This window comes from Epinephelus fuscoguttatus, linkage group LG15 (assembly GCF_011397635.1).
Source record: "Epinephelus fuscoguttatus linkage group LG15, E.fuscoguttatus.final_Chr_v1".
Lineage (NCBI taxonomy): Eukaryota > Metazoa > Chordata > Actinopteri > Perciformes > Serranidae > Epinephelus > Epinephelus fuscoguttatus.
The window spans coordinates 25,200,951-25,222,837 of record NC_064766.1 but is presented as its reverse complement, the minus strand read 5'-3'; the positions used below and the strand labels follow the sequence as shown (position 1 = coordinate 25,222,837).

The following is a 21,887-nucleotide window of genomic DNA, read 5'->3' as shown; positions in this document are numbered from 1 at the left end:
GTAATTATGAATTTCCTTTTACACTCAGGTTTCTTTCTTCTTCTTTTTTTTTTTTTTAGAAATGCAAATTATAATGCATGGAGATGGCAAAATGACAATGCACTCTTGAACTTGAATCATCCAAGAAACCTGTTTCCTGATAATGGCCTGTAATTATTCTCACTGGTAAATCCAGCATGTCACCATAGGAAAGGTGGACCATTTAGTCATGCAAAGCTGCAGGCTCTGAAGCAATGGCACAGGACAATAAAGGCAGAAAAAAAACAACACTGGGGGATAATTAGCCTATTATCAAGCTCATTTGAACACTTTTAATGTGGCACGTTCACACAGAGAGGAACACGCTGTGATGGCAAATAATGTGGATGAATTATAGGAAGGTGTAATGGTGGTGGTGAGTGATGGAGGAGGCAGATGGACTACTATCATCATCATCACCTCAGAACTTGAATACACTCTGACTGTATGTTCACCCTCATCATGATGCACTTGCTCGCCCTCTTGCTTTCTCACTTGTAAAAAAAAAAAAAAAAAAAAAAAAACCTGGGGAAGAAAAAGCTCTCTGTGTGGAAGCAGGCGCTCATTCATCCAGCAGCTCACTCTGCAGCGGAGGAGGAAGAGGAGGAGGAGGAGGGGGGAGACCAGCTCACACGCAACGTTTAGCAAGAATTTAGCAGCAACTTTAAGGATCATACGGTGCGTAAAAGGGATTTCTGCACAGGATGGAGAAATTTTGCATTCTGGAAATATGTGTGACCGCGCGGACGGGATGAACTCCTCTGTGCTCGTGCCTCCTCCACTGCTGCTGCTGCTGCTGCAACTTCGGGAGCGGGTGGATGGTGCACGGATGCGGGAGGATCGTCTCCAGAAATAAAGTTGAACGAGAGCCGAAATCAAGTTGGAGTAGCGCTTCAAAGAAAGCACTCATCACGACTTAATGAATTTGGCCGGATCACTCAGCTGGAGAGGTTTTATTCGCAGCTCTCGCAAGACAGAGTTCACTTATTGCTGAGAGCGCATCGTTTGATCTCTATTGCAAAATCAGGTAAGTGTTTACAAAAAATATTGGCACTGTTTTACTCTTTCATATCGGGTTATTTTGTGCGCGTCCTGCGCTCCAAAATATGCGCGACGCACTACTTTCTCCATCCATTAAAATGTGTGAAACTGTTCTGTCCTCTCATCCACAGTCCGGAGAGAATGAGGTGTCGCTGGGTGAAGCATGAGCTGTCAGAGAATCAGTCATAAGCGGCTGTCTCTGCTATGGGAGGGGGCGGCTCTCAGCCTCTGGCTCTGCTGCTGCTGCTGCTGGACCTCCGGGGCCGCTGGAGCCGCATCCGCCGCCGGACAAGGCGACGGCGCCCCGGGCACCCTGGGCTGGCTGCTGTCCGATAAAGGGCCCTTCCACCAGTCACTGGAGTTCACGGAGGCTGCGGAGAGGTACCAGCAGGGCTTCACCACCAGATACAAGATCTACAGGTGAGGCAGATAGAGAGCTTTCTCTCTCTCTGTGTGCGCTCTATGTATTTATGTTTCTTTCAGGTGTTTCGAGCTGCGAGTGTTTTTGCAGGTTTTCATTTCACCCAACATGCCACCGGATAATTTCACTGATGAGCACTTTGAGCCGGAGAGGAACTAATCAGTGAAAGCAGCTGCTGTAGTGTTTGGATTGAAAACCTGCGCACTCTCAGGATTGCCCTCACAGGTATCAACACCTGCACCGAATTAGTTGCAGGCTGATGAGCAAATCTGAAGAATCACTGTAGCAATGCAGAGCGCGCCCTTTGCTCCTGCCTTTAAGTATTCGGACTGAAAAAAATATGACTTTCTGCTTCAGGGTTTGACGTTTGATTATCAGGCGGGAGTTAATTCCCTGACACTGTGTGAACAGTTCCATGCTTTCAGCGACTTCCTGCAGTGTCGTTGAGCTGCACTTTGCTGCTGCCTTTGTCTAAATGTTCCTCACCAGCATTCTTAAGAGGCAGTGAACTGTATCTTTGCTTTTGTGCAGCTGTTAGTAATCTATTATGTGGACGGATGCATCACTGTTTGTGGTTAAATTACACACACATGCAATAAGATGGGTCTGAATTGGATATATTATTACATACGTGCTTTTGTCAGACGGCTTTGTTTTTATTTTGTTGTCTAATACAGTTGTTAGGGTGTATATACGTTCAAATGTTAGATCTTGCTGAGAAAAGGACATTATCTGGTTATTATCTCTGCCAGCTGTTCCTGTGGAACAAGGCCCTCCTGTGGCCTTGAGGGAATCATGTGTTTGGCCGTGTGTGTCTGTCTGTCCACAGCTAGAGCTGCAAACTACTGGAGCTATCTGCCTAATATTTTGCGTGCACTTGTATGACTGTGTGCTCAGGAATCTCTTGTGTTTGCAGTGAGTAAAGCCATCATTAAAGAAGTATTTCACTGCTGGAAAGATGGCCTTTTAATAATAAAACTGGGATGTCTATGCAGAAGACGGACGCAAATACTTTTGAAATTGCTGCTACGTGACCATAGAAAGGGACGCTTTTTTGTAGGCTACACCTACCAGAATGCACTGCGCTATACTACACCGATAAATGCACCTGCTGGTGGGTGATGTAATGCGAACATGTCTGTTTGAAACAATGGTGGCCAGCTGGTAAGACACAATCTCGAATTACAGTTTAACAGTAGTCTAAAATATGTTTCTGAAATCATTTTAGTTGAGAAAAAGGCAACGCAGTAACAGAGTCTTAGTTCAAATTTGACCATACCATTTGATCTCGGTTTTTTCAGCCTGTTTTCAGGAAATAGTATGGTGCCCACTTCCTGCTCACAAACTCTTGCTATTACAGCTGAAAATTAAACACCGTAGGCGAGAAAAGGCAATGCAGTAACACACAATCTTGATATATATTCCATAAGCACTAGTTTTACCGTTTGATTGGATTTCAGTCTGAGTTTGGGATCTTTTAAGATATTTTTGGGGGCTTTTCTTCCTTTATTTGATACGACAGCTATAGTGTAAAAGAGGGAGAAAGAGGGGGGGATGACATACATTAAGGTGCCGTCGCGCCACTGCATCAAGGACATAGCCTTTTGTACTTGTGGCGCCTGCTATACCAGGTGAGCTCATTGGTGTCCCATGCAGACTTGTCTCTTCATCTGCTTCTATTCTCTTTGTGTCCACGTTAGCGGCATCGGTGGCGGGCAATACGAACGTGCAGAGTTGCAGCCTGTAGTTCCAGCAACATCCTCAAGAGACAACAAAACTCTGCCAGAGGATGTAAAAAAATTATGCTGAAAACTGGCAAAGCATCCTTTTAACTGCTGACTCTAGGCTTGGGCAGTATCTATTTTTTCATACCTTTCTGAAGTTTCAAGCTCTCTTGGATTGGATTTTCATTCTTATAAATAAACAATACAGTCACAAAATATTGAGAAAAGTAACATTCTTACACCTATTTCCTTATTAAACATAGAAATACAACCACTGACCATCTGAATTCATGTTCTTCTTTTACTGATCTAAGACGCGCTAACTTATCACAAAACATACTTCACTCAAATGCAACAAAATACAAAATATAACTCACCAAAACAGTCTTAGTTACTCTTGTTATTTGTTTAGTTAGTCCACTATTCCAACAGTCACCACCTCTGGTTTGTTCTCAATAAAACTTTAATTCACCAAGTTAGATAGTTAGGACCTCTCCACTGTTGCGAGAAGGCGTCTGCATTTTCGAAAATATTGTAAATCATACTGTAAGGATTTCTAAATACTATCCAAGCCTAGCTGACCCGCCACTCCTCTTAACCATCCGGTAGGGGCCGCTAGTTTTGCGAAAATCATCTCGGCTAAAAACTACAAGCCACATTTTGGCCTTCGTCATGCCTCAAAAACTGACATCCATTTAAAAGCTTGGTCTCATTTTGAGCTGAAGCGTCTGCAGATTAACTCCATACTCAATATGTTATGATCTACTTAAGTTAGGCTTGATATGAAATTAATAAATCCCTTCTATTTTGTTATCTTCGCCGTCATCCTAACTGTAAGGGAGCCAGGAGGGACAAGTCCACCGGGCGTAGCTCTACACTGTCAGCCTGCAATCCAGTTTTGCTTCGTCCTTTGCACAGCATCATGCCACACTGTGAATGTTTCAGAGGTGGGGCTTTTGCCTGTCCAGTTGTAGACTTGCGGATTTTGCAGAGTAAGTAGGCTATGTAGTTCAATGAGGGTTTGTTTTTTTTTTTTATCTTTCATTTTGTTTATTGTTGTCATTTCCCACTTTATTGTGCTGCAGCCTACAAACAAAGTTAATATCCTTAAGATTCCAGTCATGAACAACTTGGATCAAAGATTTGCGGCTGTGTTTAAGATGTTCATCCTCATAATGATACTGTATCTATATTTCATACAGAGTGCCTGTTAGCAGGAGAATTTGATCTGCTCTGTGCAACACACTGCAGCTCCGTCAAAAACAGACAAGCATGTATTTTTATTAGTTTCTGGAACGCTTCTGAAATGTGCTGTGCCATGTCTGCTGGAATTACAAGAACTGTCTAGAGTTGCAGCAATCAGCTCAGGTGGTGGAGATCTGTAATCTGCTAAGCGCACTATTGTCGTTACATATTTGGGTCTATTATTTTGTTGAATGTCTTTGTTGATATTTGCTGTTTTTAGGCTGTACATATTTGAGGTTTTCAGGTCTTGCTGTGAAGAAGACATTCTTGTGAAGTCTGTTTATTGGGGCAGTTTTCATTATATTTAGCATTTAGGTGACTTATCAGTGCCTTGAGGCCCAAGTTTCCTCTTTCGAAAAAATATACTTTGTGTGCATCTGTAGGTGCATGAATCAACTGGTCTGTTATCTCCTCTCAGGAATCTTATAGGCTATGGTGTTTATCTCTCAGTGACAGCTGCATTTTTTTTCAATAGACCTGCTGCATAAATGTCCCAATAGCCCCCCTCCCGGAATTGAGGCTGCTTCTCTTCCAAACCTCTTCCATATTTAGTGAAAATCATTGAAAGTGACAAAGGATGGGACAGCTCTGATTGTCAAAGGCGGGCCACCGTCTGTACTGGCTGGCTTACAGCTCGAGGGTCTTTTACCCTGAAGCAGTTGATCCTTCAACCTGTAAGGTGCCTGCTCGCATTTCGAACCAAAAGGCTGTTTTAAAGGTTCAGTATGTAGGATTAAGGGGGATATGTTGTCAGAAATGGAATACAGTATAACAAGCATGTTTTCTTTGGTGTATAACCACCTGAAAATTAGAACTTTTGTGTTTTTGTTACCTTCGAAAGAGCCGTTTATTAGGCTTGAGCTGTACTCTTGGATGAGCATTGAGGATGAGTATCATCCAAGTAAAATGTGTCAATGTCCATACTTGTGATGAAGGAAAATCTTCATTTGGGCAGCTGTGTTCAATCTCTTTACTCTTGTGATGAAAAATAATCTGAAGCCTAATTCTGAGATTGTTCTGTAGTGTTAGTTTTCTGATAATTAACCATAAATATAGCAAGTTCTAATCAGCCTATCAATCATAACAACAACTCCTGGTTAGGCGCCCACCCACACTCCCCCGATTGCAGATGCGGATAGAAATTATGTAGTTGAGTGAACATATACAGATAATGGTGTACTTGCTCAGTCCTACAATTTACATCTACTTCTGCCATGTTGCACAGCCATGTTTCTATAGTAACCCAAAAAAGACAAACCAATCACTGGCTGTAGACAGGGCCATTCACGTTTTCGCTTCAGCCACTGTAGTTCGCAGCACCTCTGCGATGAGCCAAACAGCATCGGCAAAACATCAACTTTTAACATGAAAATGCTTCAATCAGTGTGGGTACCCACATAATGAGGCCTGAAAGAGGCGTACGCCACTTCCCATGCAAAAGTTCTGATCTATTAAAAAAAAAAAAAAAAAAAACTTGATGGGTGAAACTTTGACCCATGCTCACGAACATTTTGGAGACAAGTAATTGGCGACGCAGATGGTGAGGTGGAAGCCTGATTGTAGAAGTTGTTGAATACTTTTTGGTGCACGCCATTTTTGGCTTTTGTTCGGACGAACATTTTTAGTATGGATCCTACGCATTCTTTTATAAACAAGGCCCCAGATCAGTTTGTTTTGGCAAGGAGGAGACCTCTATGGATAATTCAGCTCCTGGTTAAAACCTCCTAAATGTCTGGATCTTAATGTATCAGAGGTGAAAAAAAAGGTGGAGCATACAGTGCAGGAGCTGAGCTAGCGGTACAACTGTGATGAGCCAAACAGCATCGGAGAAACACCGATTGGCAACGTGAAACTGCTTTAAGGCACATTTATACTCCCTTTACATGTGTAAATAGATGCGCTTTTTCAAATGTTGTAAACGTCACTGCCCTCATAGATATGGCCAATAGATGGAGCTGGAGTTTCTGACAACAACAAATGAAGTGACAGTGGAGAAAGTCTTAATTATACACCTGTTAATGGAGACAGCATTGTAGATTCCGTCCACATTGTGACATGGATGAAGAATTATTTTCACTATATTGCCAATTTGTCCCGTTCTGCCATTTTTAAAATGTCTTCGGCATCCCCTACAGTCGTATCTCGCTTAAACTATGCTTCACTGCCCCCATGATCTCTGGGGAATGAAATATCTTTCATATACATATGAAATGAATGCAGAGTATGGACAGACAGGTCCGTCCGTGTCCATATACATATCTAATGTTAAAGCATAAATGAGCCCTTTTCAGTGTTTTACCAGTTTTCATTGCCCAGTCTGTTTGCATTGGACCTCTGTGTATAATTTGGCTCCTGGTAACAGGGCTCCTGAACGATGAACACTATAAGGAATTCTAACCTGGAGTTCACGCTTGGCACACGTGAGAAGTTTCAGCTGGTTGCAATCTGCAGTTATCATCACTAGATGCCACTAAATCCTGCACACAGCTCCTTTAATAATTAGGGATTAAGGGTTTCGAGCAAGACTCCAAAATCAGACCAAATTTTGGTCGAACAACCACTGCAACAAGATGTCAATTTGTCAGTCAATTTTAACCTGTTCATTTGCCCCTTTTGCCCTATCATATAATGTCTTGTGGAGATGGTATCAGGTAAATAATAAGAAGGCGTTTACTCCTAGAAATATGTCCTAAATGTAATTTCCACACACCCAGAGTTGCAGATGCTCAGTATTTTTCTACATAGCCTGGAGTCTAAACTCCTATTCTGCCTCTGACCTCTGTAATAACTGAAACACCACCATGAGTGTCACATGGCCGTCACTCATGAAGCAGCAGCATGTGATTAAGCTGTCCATTTGCTCCTCTTATATTGTTTTCAATCATAGTAGATGTTTTTATCACTATTGATTGCTTCCAGTACGTACAGTAAGCCTTCGTATTTGAATTGCTGAGTGCAGTCCTACGGCAAGCACCCTTGTGATTGTCATATGTGAATGCTGATGGAATAGCTGTAGGCTAAACCCTGGGCTGGAACCACAACGCCCATCTGTCCACCGGGGACGGACACTCAGCCTGTCCCCTCGTTATAATGATTGGCTGTAATGACACACTCCACACTGTCCCGGTTCCCCAATTATTTCGCTGCCGATCATTTTTCTCGTGGCAGTGATTTGATTGCCTCCCAGAAGGAAAGGGAGGTACACAGAGCAGCAGGCAGCACGGTGGGAGAGGTAGACATTAACTGATGCTATGGAGGGAGGCAGGGATAGACAGAGTGAGGAGCAGCGATATCTCCCAGACGGTTTGTGAATAGCTAGAGTTCAGCGAGACTTGTGTCCAAAGGGCACAAGATAACAAATGATGGCAGCTGATGATGTGAGACTATATTTTGGTTTTACGTCTTTCTGTTGCTGTGGGAGTTGCAGCACTGCATTACAATAAGTTCTGTTTTATCCGTGCAGGAGTTATTTAAAGCTGTGACAAGCTTGTTCAGACAACGGTGACAGATAACAAGAGGTTCCCAACCAGGGGGTACGTGGAGGTATTGAGGAGTAGCTCAGCTAATTTGAAAAAGAAGGAATTATAATTTGGTTGAAAAGTATATATATCCGCATGTGTGTCTGGCTATGACAGGCAGCCCGAGTCAGTTTTAACACCAGAGCACCACTAGTCTTATTTAACGAGGAGCTCTTCAAATTGACATTTGATATTTTGGGAAATTCGCTCATTTGTCTTGAGTTAGATCATTAATTCATAAAGAGAACTGAATAAGCTGAGTGGATTAAAGCCTGATATTAAAACAAGTTATTTAGCAGGGGTTGTTATGATGAAAGAAATGTATCCCCTAATTTTATACTTGCTCTTTTACAGTGTAAGTCTATAAGGAAAAAGTCTTTTTGGACCCAAAGGCATCATATGATGGAAGTTAAATTAAGGCCAAAACACACCGCCGGCGAGCGGCGTGTCAAAAACTACACCACTGTTATTTTCATTGTATTATGCCACACCTGCAGCTAGACACGCTCGGCGCTCTTAGATGCACCGCCCTGCTGCACTTCGCGCCACTGTCATATTTCCAACCTTACTGCCCCTAGAATTAAATGCATTGTACATACCACAGCTCTTTTTCTCTGCTCCTATGGCAGCCCTACTCTTTTTTGTTTTTAACGAAGATTGGATGAGGAGAGACTTGTTGAGATCGAGAAATATCCTGATCTTAAACGACTCACAATCCCATCAGTATAAAGGTGGAAGAGGTATAGATCTTTCAGTAACAATCATTTTGTGTGGTTGTCTCTTGACGAGCTCTCGAGTCTCTTAACTGATATTATGTGTGGAGGCGGTGCCAGTGTGTTTTCAGCTTTATGATGGAAATACCCTAAATGGTCCGGCTTGTTCCGGCTGGATGGCGGTGCTTGGTTTTGGCTCAACTGTTTTCAAAATGGCAACTCCTGCACAAACTATCATTTTACAGCTAAACAGTGCACTAAAACATTTCATAATAACATTAATATTTGAGGTTAGAAAAAGACAGTGCAGTTTCTGTGCTCTAGGCCCCTGGGGTTTTTGCCGGAGTGCTCTGAACTCCTCAAAAATAACTTCAGCTCTAAGTGGCCCATATGATCTTTCGTTATCTTCGTCATAAATCAATTTGAGAGGCGGGCCTTCTGTGGTGGTCACGACAACTGGTGGTGGCAGTTGCTGGATATTCAGAGCTATACAGCCCAACGATAGACAAACTGCCCCGAGTCATCCGATAACATACCTGGAAATGCGAAGCTCCTGGACCTGGAGCTGGTGTTGGGCAGAAGCCCCAGGTGTTACTAAAATGACACTGGGGGCAGCCTTTTGTGTTGTATCTTGACACAGAAGGGGTCTGCAGCTAGGTTTAGGCACAAAACTACCTGGTTATGGTTAGGAAACGATTGCAGATGTTGCATAAACACATCCAGCTTTGAGTGTCACCAACGTGGCTGGAGAGGCAGCAGTGTGTCGCTACAAAACATCTGACTATGAGTGGCCCAAATGTCTCAAACAATGTTGTTGTGTGTTGGTCCCGAACACCAGTCTCCTGGGTCAAAGTCCTATTTTTGCTGGACCCTCCCAACCAGAGCGGACTTTGACGCTCTTTAAACTACATCTGCTGCTCTGAGCGTCTAATAATGACACGGATGGGTTTACATTGGAGTTGGTGGAAAGCCCTGTGCATCTCACACAGATGCTTAATGGCAGCCAAGCGGTGAATTCTGACATCCTGGGAGTGACTGAGAATGTGGATCTGCATGATACATGGACCTGCACTTGTAGCACCTTTCTAGTCTTCCAACCACTCAAGGTGCTTCTTACACTACGAGTCACATTCATCCATTCACACGTACATTCATACATTGGTGGCCGAAGCTACCATACAAGGTGCCACCTGCGACTCAGTTTAAACACATTTGCACACCAATGAAACAGCCATCGGGAGCAAATTGGGGTTCAGTATTTTGCTCAAGAATACTTCGACATGCGTGCTGGAGCTTCCTGAGCCACAGTGTCCCTCAGGAATGTAACACTCCCTCCAGGTTGCTATAAAACCCCCAGATTTTCTGACAAAATAACAAGGACATGACCTCAGTGCCTTAGCTATGGTTAAGAGTGCATCAAAAAGCGTTATCAAGTGAACAGACAATTGAAATGAAAAGATAAAGTGCTGGATAAATGACTAAAATGCTGAACTTCTGCTCCAAGTCGTAGCAGTACAAAAGCAGATTTGAGTGCACCAAAGCAAACGATGTCAAGCCTCAACAACAACAACAACAACAACAACCCACTTGTATAACGTATCAACGGTGTTAAATAACATCCTATATCAATGAATGCGAATGAACACATCGTTGCCTTAATAGACTGAATGTGATTCTCAGGGGAAAAATAAAAATCTAACAGTGGATAAAAAAAGTGGCCACAACCTGTTTACCAACACTTATCTTGTACTCCCTCTGGTAAAGAAAAAATACAAGAAGGTAGTTGTTTTCTTATATATAGGCATTTTCAAAGGCATGTTATTAGAGCTCCCCGGGGGAAACATTACAGCTTCATCGCGTGTTAATGATTTATGTGCATGTGTGTGTGGTCAATAGACTGTACAGGATTATATATAATGTTGTGATGTATGTAACACAGACTCACCTCATCCTTTGCTTTCTACACAGCTTGTTAAAAAGCCACCTGGGGCCTCACACACCACTAAAGGCTGAAAACCAAGTGAGCAAATGTCTCTGTGCATGTGTGTGTGTTGTTGTGTCTCCAGGGAGTTTGGTCGATGGAAGGTCAACAGCCTGGCGGTGGAGAAGCGGGACGGTTTTGGTGGCAGCGGTGGCCTGGCTCTGCCCCTCGACCCCGACTTCATGCACACCATCCGCCAGCTGGGGAGGCGGCCAACCCTCCAGACGATTACAGAGAGTCTAATCAAGAAATATGGCACCCACCTCCTCCTCTCTGCCACTCTGGGAGGTACAGTGGAGTACGCAGAGCTTCAAAGCAAGCCTGATTCACACTGTTTTTAATGTGATTTTTTTTATTTTCCTTCAGCACATGGGGCACCGTTTTTACCGTCTGTTGCTTTCTAAACAACAAAGCATATAATAATTTTTCTGGATCAGTGTTTTTTTGGCTCAGGGAAAACATCAAATTGCTCTGGTTTATTGTACAAAAACTAAATTGGAGAAGGCAGTGAAAGGCAGATTTTATATTTATGTTTGGCTTTAAAAATTGCATGTTTCCCTTTACGGAGCGTCAACACTTTTGTGCAGCACTATCATTTGTATTCATCTGGCTTATCTTTCCTTTCTTTAATAAATCAATATCAGAAATTATCCCTTATTAGGCAAGGTGAAAATGTGGGTGTGAGAAGTGTCTGCTTGAAGAAAATATGAGGGAGCTATCCAAATGCAGATTTTGTCAAGAACAGCTATTGGCGATGTACCTTGAAATCCAGGATTATTTTTGATGTTTCGAATCGCTTTTATCATATTCCCACAAATACAGCAACTGGCCAAAAAAAAAAAAAAATCAACAGTAAACATACGGTTTGGCTGTCAGTATCTCAGAACTGAGGACAAAAAACAATTCTTTATAGTTTAAACATTTCATACCAGTGTTCAAAAATCTCTCAGGCAGAAATCCATCATAGGAAAGACAAAGATACAATCGGCTCCTCTGACAGTGGACTCAGCACACAACAGAGAAATTTTTTAATAACTCTTGTGTTCCACCTGAAACAGCTCTTGATACAAGACGTTCAGACTTTGACTGACAGATAGCTGATGCTGTAGGTGGTAAAACTTGATCCACTTGAAGTAGAAGTCTACCGCAAGCAAAAGTTTTGAGCAGTCAGTTCAAGTGTTTGGGGGAATTTGGTATCACTTTATCACTTTTAAGAAAGCTGTTTGCTCAAATGTCTGATATGACCTGTGTTAAAGTTTACCTGACAAGAACCTCCAGCAGCCCTGAGAATCATGACTTCTGTCTGCCTGAGACGAAGGCAAAAGTTAGGTGACTGTTTTATAAAGCAGTGACACATCATAGGGAGCGAGTTGAGGTGGATGGATACTTCAACAAAGGGTGTAACTTCTGTGTGCCCACATATAAATCACACTTTGTTTCTGGTTGGTTGAAGCTGTTTCCAGTAAGTAGTTATCAAAATCATTTTTATAAGCCTCTTTTGTGACAGTTTTCAAAGGCACTGACAAGTAAGCCCTGTTTCCACCAAGCAGTGCAATTCCACTGTGAAAAGTTGTGGATGGTACCAATGGGACCGTTCCGTATCGTCCCCATTTTTGGTCCCCCCTCTGTTGGGGTACCTAGCACACAGATCTGGTACTAAAAGGTGAAGCTGTGAACACTGCAGTCTGCTGATTGGTCAATAGAGGACGGTCACTCTGCTCAGGGCTGAGCTGTGGATGGTTTCGAGGCTCATGTAACCACTGTTCATACCTTGGCAAGTTCTACATTGGCAAACTATAGCTATAAATATATGAAATGATGTTTTGCTGCCTCTCACAGCAGCTGTAGACAGAGAAAAAAACTCAATTCAGTGGGCCGACTGCCGGCAACTTTTAAGGTAGGACGACGTGAATCCATCAGCACACTTTAAATTTCAATATGACAACCTTGACCATTACGTTAGTTTTTATTCTCTCTTGGATGAGATACACTTTTAATAATGAGTGTATCTTCAAGTGTTTAAAATATATACATTAGCTTCGATGTGAACTGCATATATTCTTATCCTCACATGAAGAAAGAAAAGCATCGTGGAGCATTAGTCCTGTGGGCTCCGGCAACACTAAACCCCTGAGCTTGCCTGAGAAGGACTAAATGCACAAACCCGCTATTTTTAAATATCCCATAGAAAGAGACTCTCACTGCAGCCTGTTCTATTTTGTTCTGAAAATGTCGGCATGCAGCCGAGTTCCGTGGACGATAAACGACGTGCAGACTTCCCTCTGTGTCACCGGTGATGAGGAAATACAGTGAGTGCTGGATAGAGCAGTGAGTGACAACAACACCGCCCACATTTAAGAGTACTGTTTGCAGTGGAAACACTTAACGGACCTAGAATCTAAGTAACATGTCTGAAGTGTTTGGTGGAAACGGGGCCGTAGAGCTCTTAATCTCATCCCAAGCCCAAGGGGTCCCAAAAAGCCTGAAAGGTCAGACCGTGTTCGGGCCGAAAATGTGCGGGCGGGTTGGTGAGGGAGCACTTTACTACCCTTAATGTATTTTATTAATATTTATGTAAAATGTAAATTCAACATATATTATAGATATTATACATTGATTGTTTTATATCTCTTGTTTCTTTTGCTGTAGCCTGGTGGCTTTTGACCAATGATCAGTCTAGTCAAACAAATAGAGGGGATGGCGTTAGAGAGCTGTCAGTGTCAGTGTTACTGTTAACCAGGTCAGAGAGAAGAAAATGTGAGAAGATGGAGGTGGTGATAATTAAGTTGAAGTTAGCCAAAGGTGGATATAAGGTCATCTCCCAGGTGGCAGCTCCCTCTCCTTCTCTCTTTGCATGAAGAGAAGGAGAGGGAGCCTGAGGGGGGGCTCAGGCTCAGTTTTTCATGTGATGATCTCAGATAGGCCGGTGTCAGGCTACAACTTACTCGGGTCAGCTCAGTTCAGATTTTAGTTTTTTTGATCCGTGGATAACTCTACTGACAAGTGATGTCATCTTGCCAATAGGCAAACATTTTCATGTGAATGTTTTATGATCTGCCATCACCATGATCAAGGTCTGGATTGGTTTAGGCCGGGCTCAGACTGTCAGAGTTTTAAAATACTACCTGATTTTGAAGTTGGGTTGCGTCACGCACATAAGGAGAAACTTTACAAAAGTTTGCAAGGGGACAAAAACAGATTTTAATGACTCAAAGAGTCAGTTTTAATATCTGTCATCAGTAGTATGCTAGCTAACGTTAGCCTCAAGGGCTAGAATGTTTACTGTTGCTTGGTAACAACATCAGCTGCTCTGTGCTGACATGATCATGACCGATCTGATTTCCCAGAGAGAAGCACGACTAATTATTACGCAGAATGATGTCTCCCAATCTTCGTACTATGGCATTATCCACCCTACTCTGCCTCTGATTGGCTTACCATAATATTCTTATCCTAACCTTAACCAATTGCAGTCCTCATGCCTAAACCTGACCAATCCAACCAACAAAGGACAGCAGCACTCTCTGAAGCAGAATAAGGCCTTGCGTTTCTGCGCTCTGCAGCACTCCGAACTCCTTTAGTTGAAATAACTTCAACTCGGGGCAGAAAAGTGCCCCACGTAATCTCTTTTATCATCATCTTTTTCCCATTGTTCAATTGGATGATTTGAGAGGTGGGTCTTCTGTGGCTGTAACAACAACAAGTTTACAGTTGGTAAACAATGGAGGAGAAACTGGTGGTAGCGGTTGCTTGATACCCAGAGCTATACAGCCCGACAATAGACAGCAGGTTGTCAAACTGCCCCTGAGTCATCCTAAAATCGGGGTGAAGCTCCTGGACCAACTGGTGGTACTCCCCATGATCCACCCTCTTTCTTAGGGTCTCATGTACCCACACAGATCTCTGTTTCCCTGTGACCAACAAACTATTTGCTGACAGCCTCTCACCCTCAACCAGAGCTACAGCGAGTACCCTCTGCCTCAACATTTTAGGAACTAGCCACTAATCAGTGTGAAAAAAACAAAACAAAAAAGCAGTATATTATTTACACGGGGAGGTTAGTGTAAGGACATGATGGGATGGTTGCCTGGCAACAATAAAAAGGCACAGTGGTATTCAATTTTTTAAAAAAAAAAGGCAGTGCAATGCGCCTTGCGTTTTGCAACCTCCAAAATTCTGTCTGTGTGATCAGAGCCTAGGGCAGGTCATGCCTTCACCTTAGTCAAAGGTCAGATGAGTCATTCTGCATAATAACCAGCCTTATGTTTCTGTTTGGGAGAGTGCTGTTGGAGGAACAGACTTTCGGAGGGTAGCATGTTGTTGGACAAATGGGCTTTTGGTCCAGTGGCACATATTTTGGACTACTGGGGCTTCGGGATTACGACCCCTCAGAACAAAAGGCAGTCCCCCATAAAACAACAGAATTCATGGTTAAAAATGTTGCCAGTTAGTAGGAAATGGGAAATGACAAGCTCTCTCCACATCAAAGTCACACAGTGTTCTTACCCGAAAATCAGTGTTGTTTTCCTGTAACCATGACTGTTATTTTTTTTTCCTGCATGCTGTTTTAGTGACTCAGCCTAAGCAACATCAGCCAAAGCAGTAGCAGAACAGAACAGTCATATGAGTCATTTCTGTAATCGTCACATGTAACAGTTATAAAAAGCATCGACAACCAATGGCATGGGTCAGTAAGTGCTTATGCTTTACTTTGGAAGGAAACTTTATTTTAGTTTCATTTAGTTTGAGAAACTTTTCATAATGACACACCATCGAGCAATGGGTCATACATTTATTTGTGTGGTCAAATTTGGAAGCTTTGGATGAGTCAGATCTGGGCACTTCCTAGTTAGAATTTTTGCTAATGAAACTAACATATGAAGAAAACCAGAAACCTTCGGCTTATTGACAGCTTATTACAACACAGGATTTCAGGTATTGACCCTTGTTTGATTGATTGGAACATGTCTGCAAGTGGATATTACTGTTAATTCCTTGAATCAATTAAATAGAGAGCATTAGCATGAGCATTGCAGCTACAACTGTCACCTTATATGGAGTGACATTCTGTAAATGTGGCAGGGGACTAGTTTGGGAAAAGGGCCAATGAAACTTGCATTGACTAAATGGCCTCGACACGCTGTTGGAGTTAAGAGAGGATTTAATGTTGTTAAGGTTTTCTAAAGAGCACCCACTGTGAACACACTCTGTAATTCAGACTGCACTCAACACTCTGTTCACTGAAATCCAAGATACTGGCTGTATTTTCCCGAAAAAAAAAAAAAAAACAGCCGTTAAAAAACAAACATTGCTCTTATTAATGACCTGTTAGTTATGTAGGTCATAGAGTAAACACTACGCTTTTGCTTTTTACCTGCAAATGTAATAACCCACAGCTGAATGTAGCAATTTCACACAATTTCTCCAGGGCACACATTGAAAGTTACACTGAGAAATGTGAAGAAATCAACTATTGCAATAGAGGCACAGTAGATGAGGCAGTTTGAGAAGAAATGTCAGCAACAACACCAAACAAAAAAAGTAAATTGCATCACTTCATCACAAAAACGTCCCGGGGCCAGCTACATAAAACTTATGACGAAAACTTGGTGCACTCACAAAGACAAAAATGTGCATACACATTCTTTTCAATATACAAGTAGCATGTTCACCTGAATCCTACTTCTTTAGAGCAGGCACGTGTCAATTTCCTGATGACAGCACGATCATGTCCCCCTTTGGGTGAAAACAAGCGCTTTAAGTGCCAATGCCAATTTGACAAAAGAAGTGTCACCATGCCTAAAAGCTGAGCGTTGTGTTTTGCACGTCAAAAAACACACACAAAAAAATACAGTTAATGGTTTCCTTTAATTCCCCAAAGAGTGAAGGACAGTAAAAGAAGAGACACATGGCTTTAAGCCATTTGCAGAGAAGATGAAAATGGTAAACTGTGGGATAGAGGACTGCACTGGGATTGGGATCCAGCAGATCCTAACACAAATCTCACAGGAACAGGCAGTTTTGTCTTTGCCATGGGAGCAGGCGGTCACAAAATAAATAAACATGCAGGTCCCAGAGATTAATTAACATGAAGTGCAGCTACTTTCACTCCTGTCTCTCTGAAGCATCTCCTCCTTCTCACATGGTGAAAACTATTTTTAAGAACATAATAGAAAATGCATCAATACAGTGTACAAAGTGTAGTATGACAGAAATGAAGACAAAATGGCCGTCAGCGCGAAAATGAGAAACACAGTTAAATAAAATACCTCGTTGGCTGCTTGTCATGAAAAGAGTTTCCCAAAGCTCTTAAAGTCCTTCATACGTCTCTCAGACCGTCTTAACGACCACCAGCTTCAGCCTCAGACATTTACGAAACAAAAGTCGAGCCTAGCGAGATCGCCACAGAAATACCGACGAGGAAACAATGGAAACAAAGTAATTGCACATCAACTCGATCACATGGTCCATCCCAATACTCACACTTCCCCTCAAAATTGGCCCTAGCCCTTGTTTTTGCACGTTCCCGCAAAGGGCTAGGGCATCCCAAACTTTAGGGAAGTGCTTTTTAGTCCTTAAAATCCCCACTTAATTTGAAGGGCTTACAAACCCATCTCAACTGAGGGGAAGACTGAATTTCCCAGGATGCATTGCGAAACTATCCAGCCAGGTGAGTTTTCCAGGAAGATGGCAGCCTTAATAAGAAAGCCAACGCACAATTATAAGTACCATTTTCGCAAATAAACATGCAAAAATTCCAAAATATGTCAGAACATGTTAGGTTTCTGCATATGCATTGTTAACTGTAAGCGCTGAGTTAGAATACGAATGCTTGGAAATCGCTAATTCACGATGTAGCCAACATGAATATCTACAGAGTTCTCCTTGAAGCCTACGTTGACGATACGCGTGACGTAGGTGAACACGTCTGTTACGCTAATTTGCATGAAGTGGTGTCCCAATTCCTGGGTAAAATTCCCTACCCCTCAACACTACCCCTTCATCGTTGAGGGGAATCTATCTGGCGAGTGCACTTGAAATCAAGGGGTAAGGTAAAGGGAAGAATTGGGAATTGGGACTGACCCTTACATTTTATCCTTAATGAACTAAATTATTTATCCATGTATTTATTGAGTTAGGAACTTGGTTTTGCGTCGTGCACATTTTAAACTAAACATTTTTAAGCAGCACTTACATGAAGGATAGAGACGTCAACATGTGAAGCAGAAAGAAGATAAGACATCACAATAAAAAAGAAAAGGAAGGCAAGTTGTATATTTGGAGGAATATCTCAAGATTATTACACTGAATCTCAGAGATAGCACAATAACTGTAATTTTAAATGTAATTATGCACAATTAAATTCTCTTTACTGGCAGGTATTCATATATCACTTAATGCTACAGTAAATCATGTGCTCTCCCTGCAGGATAGGAGGAGACTCACTCTACTGATTATCAATCTATTGTGTGGGCATGTATGGTCAGAATGTTTGGGGGCTGACACATATCCTGTGGGAATGGGCGGGAATAGATAACACACTCTTCAGGAGCAGGCAGTAATGGTCAGAAATCCAGTGGGAGCAGGAAGGAGCAGGATTAGGAAAACAGTCCTACAAAGGTCTATACTGTTGGACGCAGCCAGTCCATACATGTACATGTGTGGTAAACACTTCATTACAGGTTAGTTAATAATGTTAAAGTCAACATTTATGATGTTAAAAGTCACAGGCTGTATAAAATAATGCACGTAGCTACCGTGACATCATCCACAGGTTTGTGGTCTCCCGTTTTGAAGCCTTGAGTTAAGCATTTCGGTCATGTTTTTTTGGGAACCAGAAGTGGCCATATGTGAGCGAGAGGGTGGTGCTGTCGAGGAGCGGATCTGACTGATTAGCCGAGGACACTATCAGCAGACAGCCTCTGACTCAAAGCAGTCCACCCTTAAATATGTGTAACTTTAAGCCTCATTAAAATGCAAACAGGTGACGCTCGTTATAAGGCAACAGAGGATTTACAGCACCTGGCATGAAACAATACACAACACGGCCATGGCTTGTGCTAATGTTCCTTCAGACAACAAAGCTACCTGTGCTGCTGAAGCCAGTTCATAACTTTCTTTTGGATATTTGAGGACTTTTATGAAAAATCGGAACAGATTCCAACGGAAAACAAATCTCACATTTTTATGCAAATTCCGCCAGTTCTGAAAAACTACAATGTCAGCCACATCCACAATGAATCTGAAAAAACACACTGAGTTGAAGCATCCAACTGGTATTGGGAAATATTTGCAAGTGAATGATGAAAAAAGGAAGGCACACACACTCAGCACAGGAGGGAAGAAGTCATCAAACATAGCTACTCAAATATAGCCTATATTATTGACATTACAAATAACTTCACCAACCTATTAAAAAAAACAATTTTTAAGTAGTACGCTGAAAATATATGGTCACACTTAGGCTGCAAAAATTGAAGATGTTTTCAGGCTGTCTGTGTTTCTTGACACAGGATCTTAAGAATATCTGGAAGGAATGCCTTCAACTTTGGCACAAACGTTCACTTCTCAAATAAGAACTGATTACAATTTGGGGTCAAACATCAAGGTCACTTTGACCATCTCATTCTCGTGAACATGTATCTCAAGAAGGCCTTGAGGGAGTTTCCTCAAGAATGAACTGATTAGAATGTGATGGCTGAAGGTCAAAGGTAAAAGTCACTGCGACCTCCCAGAACACATTTTTTGGCCATAACTTAAGAATTCACATGCTAATTATGACAAAATTTCACACAAATTGGATAAACTGATGAAGTGGTGACAGTTTAGATTATAAAGGTCAAAGGTCAACTTCATTGTGACGACATTATGTTCTGCAAAAAAACTTTTCTGGCCATTACTCAGCATCATAACTCAGAAACAGTCAGACACTAAATTGGTGACACTAATCTGATTGTATAGATGATCTTTGCTGACGAGGGTAAGGTGCGTGTGAAGCATCCATGTTTTCACCAAAATGGATAAAAACTGTAAGCACAACTTGACTGGTTGACAGGTATACAACCACAAAGAGGTAATTCTAGTTGGTTCTGTAATCTTAGTTCAAAATTCAACTTGCAAACTATGATGGTGAATGAGATCATTTTAATCTCTATGAACTGACCTAACAATCTGTGAACGCACACAGCACTGGTTGTACCCGCTGCCCCACTCACGAGTCCTGTCAGTGTGAAGAACAGCAAAGAAGCAGTGCCGTTTCGCCAGTTCTGACTCATCGGCCAAGTTCTCCAACAGCACCAGAACAGCTGTCATTACATACAGCCATTACACACAGCTGTGGCTATTTATAGCGCCCATACCACTTATTCATCACACGAGCCTGTAAACCAGCTCAATCATCATTATTAAGCATCAGAGAGAAGATCAGTAGTTAATATATTGAGCTCATGTCAAGACAAACTTTACAAAGTGTTTTAAGATACAGGAGAAAAGAAAGAAATCATGGCACTAATGTAAATAAAAAAGAATGATCAAATTAAATTGGTAAACAACCTAAACACTTCTCACCACTCACATCTTATCATATAGCTATTTTAAAAACTGTGAGTACGCTGGTCTGAAGTCTCACACTCTCACAGCACATTCTTCTTTTATAAATACCAGGTTATGTGTGGGGAAATGGTGCATGCAGAGTTTTTGTGCCTTTGTGAAAAGACTTAATGAATCTGTTGTATAAGTTTAGTTTTACTGGCTGCTTTGTATATACCTGCAATATCTGTAATTGTTAGAGATGTTATCAAGTGTATTATATACTTATTTACCAGAGAAGACCTGAGATCTGATTTGTCTTTAAAGTAATTTTTGGCCGATGTAATTAAGATAATTAGAACAATTAGGGGAAGCTGATCAATGATCTTGGATAAGCTCTGCGTTCCTGATGAGTTTAATAGATGCAGAGACCTTGCCTGTGCCTTTTCCTCCAATCATCCAAACCATCAGTTCCCCCACAGCACTTAATCACTACTGTGCTTTTTTATCCGATCTGAAAAGATACTAATGAAAGGTGATTAGTGCTGCTCTGTCAGAGCTAATGAAGCTCTCCTTCCCTCTGCCTGACTGTTACCAGGGGAGGAGTCTTTGACAATATTTGTGGACAAACGGAAGCTCAGCCAGGAGTCTTCGCCCGCGGGGGCCGATGGCAGCCATAGCGGCAGCAGCAAGAGCTCAAACACTACGGGGATGGTGACCCTGGAGGCCCTCCACCAGCTGGCTGCTTCCTACTTCACTGACAGAGAGAGCACCCTGCGCAGGCTGCACCACCTCCAGATCGCATCAACCGCCATACGGGTATGTGGAAGTCAAGGGAAACTGTAAATACAGCAGCAATCTGTTGGCAGATGAAACACTGTGCAGCGTCTGCCCGAAGGCAGCTGTGTAGTTTCCCTGGCTTGGGGTTTTTTAGCCTCCAGCATTTATACATGGGGAGATATGAAGCAGCAAGGTGGACTGGCTCGTTTTTGGGTTCAGCTGAAGTTACTGAACATGTTTTTAATAACTTATTCAGTCGTCAGGGGAGGAAGTTATTTCAGTCCTGACCAATAAATGCAGACACATATCACAAAGTTGAATGTGGTTCAATATGAGTCAGTACAGCACCCCAATGACATACTGGGTTATTTTAAGTATGAACATATGTACATGCCCACATAACTTTAGAGATAAGCAAAATGTATGTATTTATTAGGGCTGTCAAAATAATGCGTTAACTTCAATTAATTAATCACAGAATAATAACGCGTTCAATAAATAACGCTGATCAATCGCGTTCTGTGGTGCCCTTTGACCTGGTGTGTTATTGAAGGCCACAGTGGCTTTGTCACATGATGGAGGCAGATGAGAAGATGCTGCTTGACCCCGTGAATCGAACATTTACATTGACAAAAAGGCCCAGATTTAACCGTTGATAGGAGCACCGTTCTCTGCAATTTCTGCAGTAAGGAATTTTCATACTATCAGAGTACTTCGAGCCTGAAATATCACCTCAACACAAAAACGTTTAGCAGCAAACCCTGAGGTCTGAGTTAGCACAACCTCTGATGTTAGAGCTAGCAGCCAGACTCATCAAGCCCCACTCGAACAGGCATTCAAACGCAAACTGAGAAAGGCCCCGATCAGACGGAAAGCGTTTTGCAGGTTGCAAATCTCTGGGCATGCCGTACTGCCTTT

General features: G+C 42.2%; 1 protein-coding gene across 1 annotated transcript in view; it reads left to right on the top strand.

Moving 5' to 3' along the window:
* Nucleotides 1–578: 578 nt before the first annotated feature.
* The window catches only part of LOC125902129 (BMP/retinoic acid-inducible neural-specific protein 3-like), a 39,459-nt gene continuing 18,150 nt past the window's right edge, over nt 579–21,887 (top strand). Inside the window, exons 1-4 of the mRNA XM_049598273.1 lie at nt 579–1,045; nt 1,191–1,479; nt 10,747–10,949; nt 20,788–21,008. Of these exons, the coding sequence (XP_049454230.1) occupies nt 1,223–1,479; nt 10,747–10,949; nt 20,788–21,008 (681 nt within the window). The 5' untranslated portion in view covers nt 579–1,045; nt 1,191–1,222. The remainder of the gene's footprint in view (nt 1,046–1,190; nt 1,480–10,746; nt 10,950–20,787; nt 21,009–21,887) is intronic.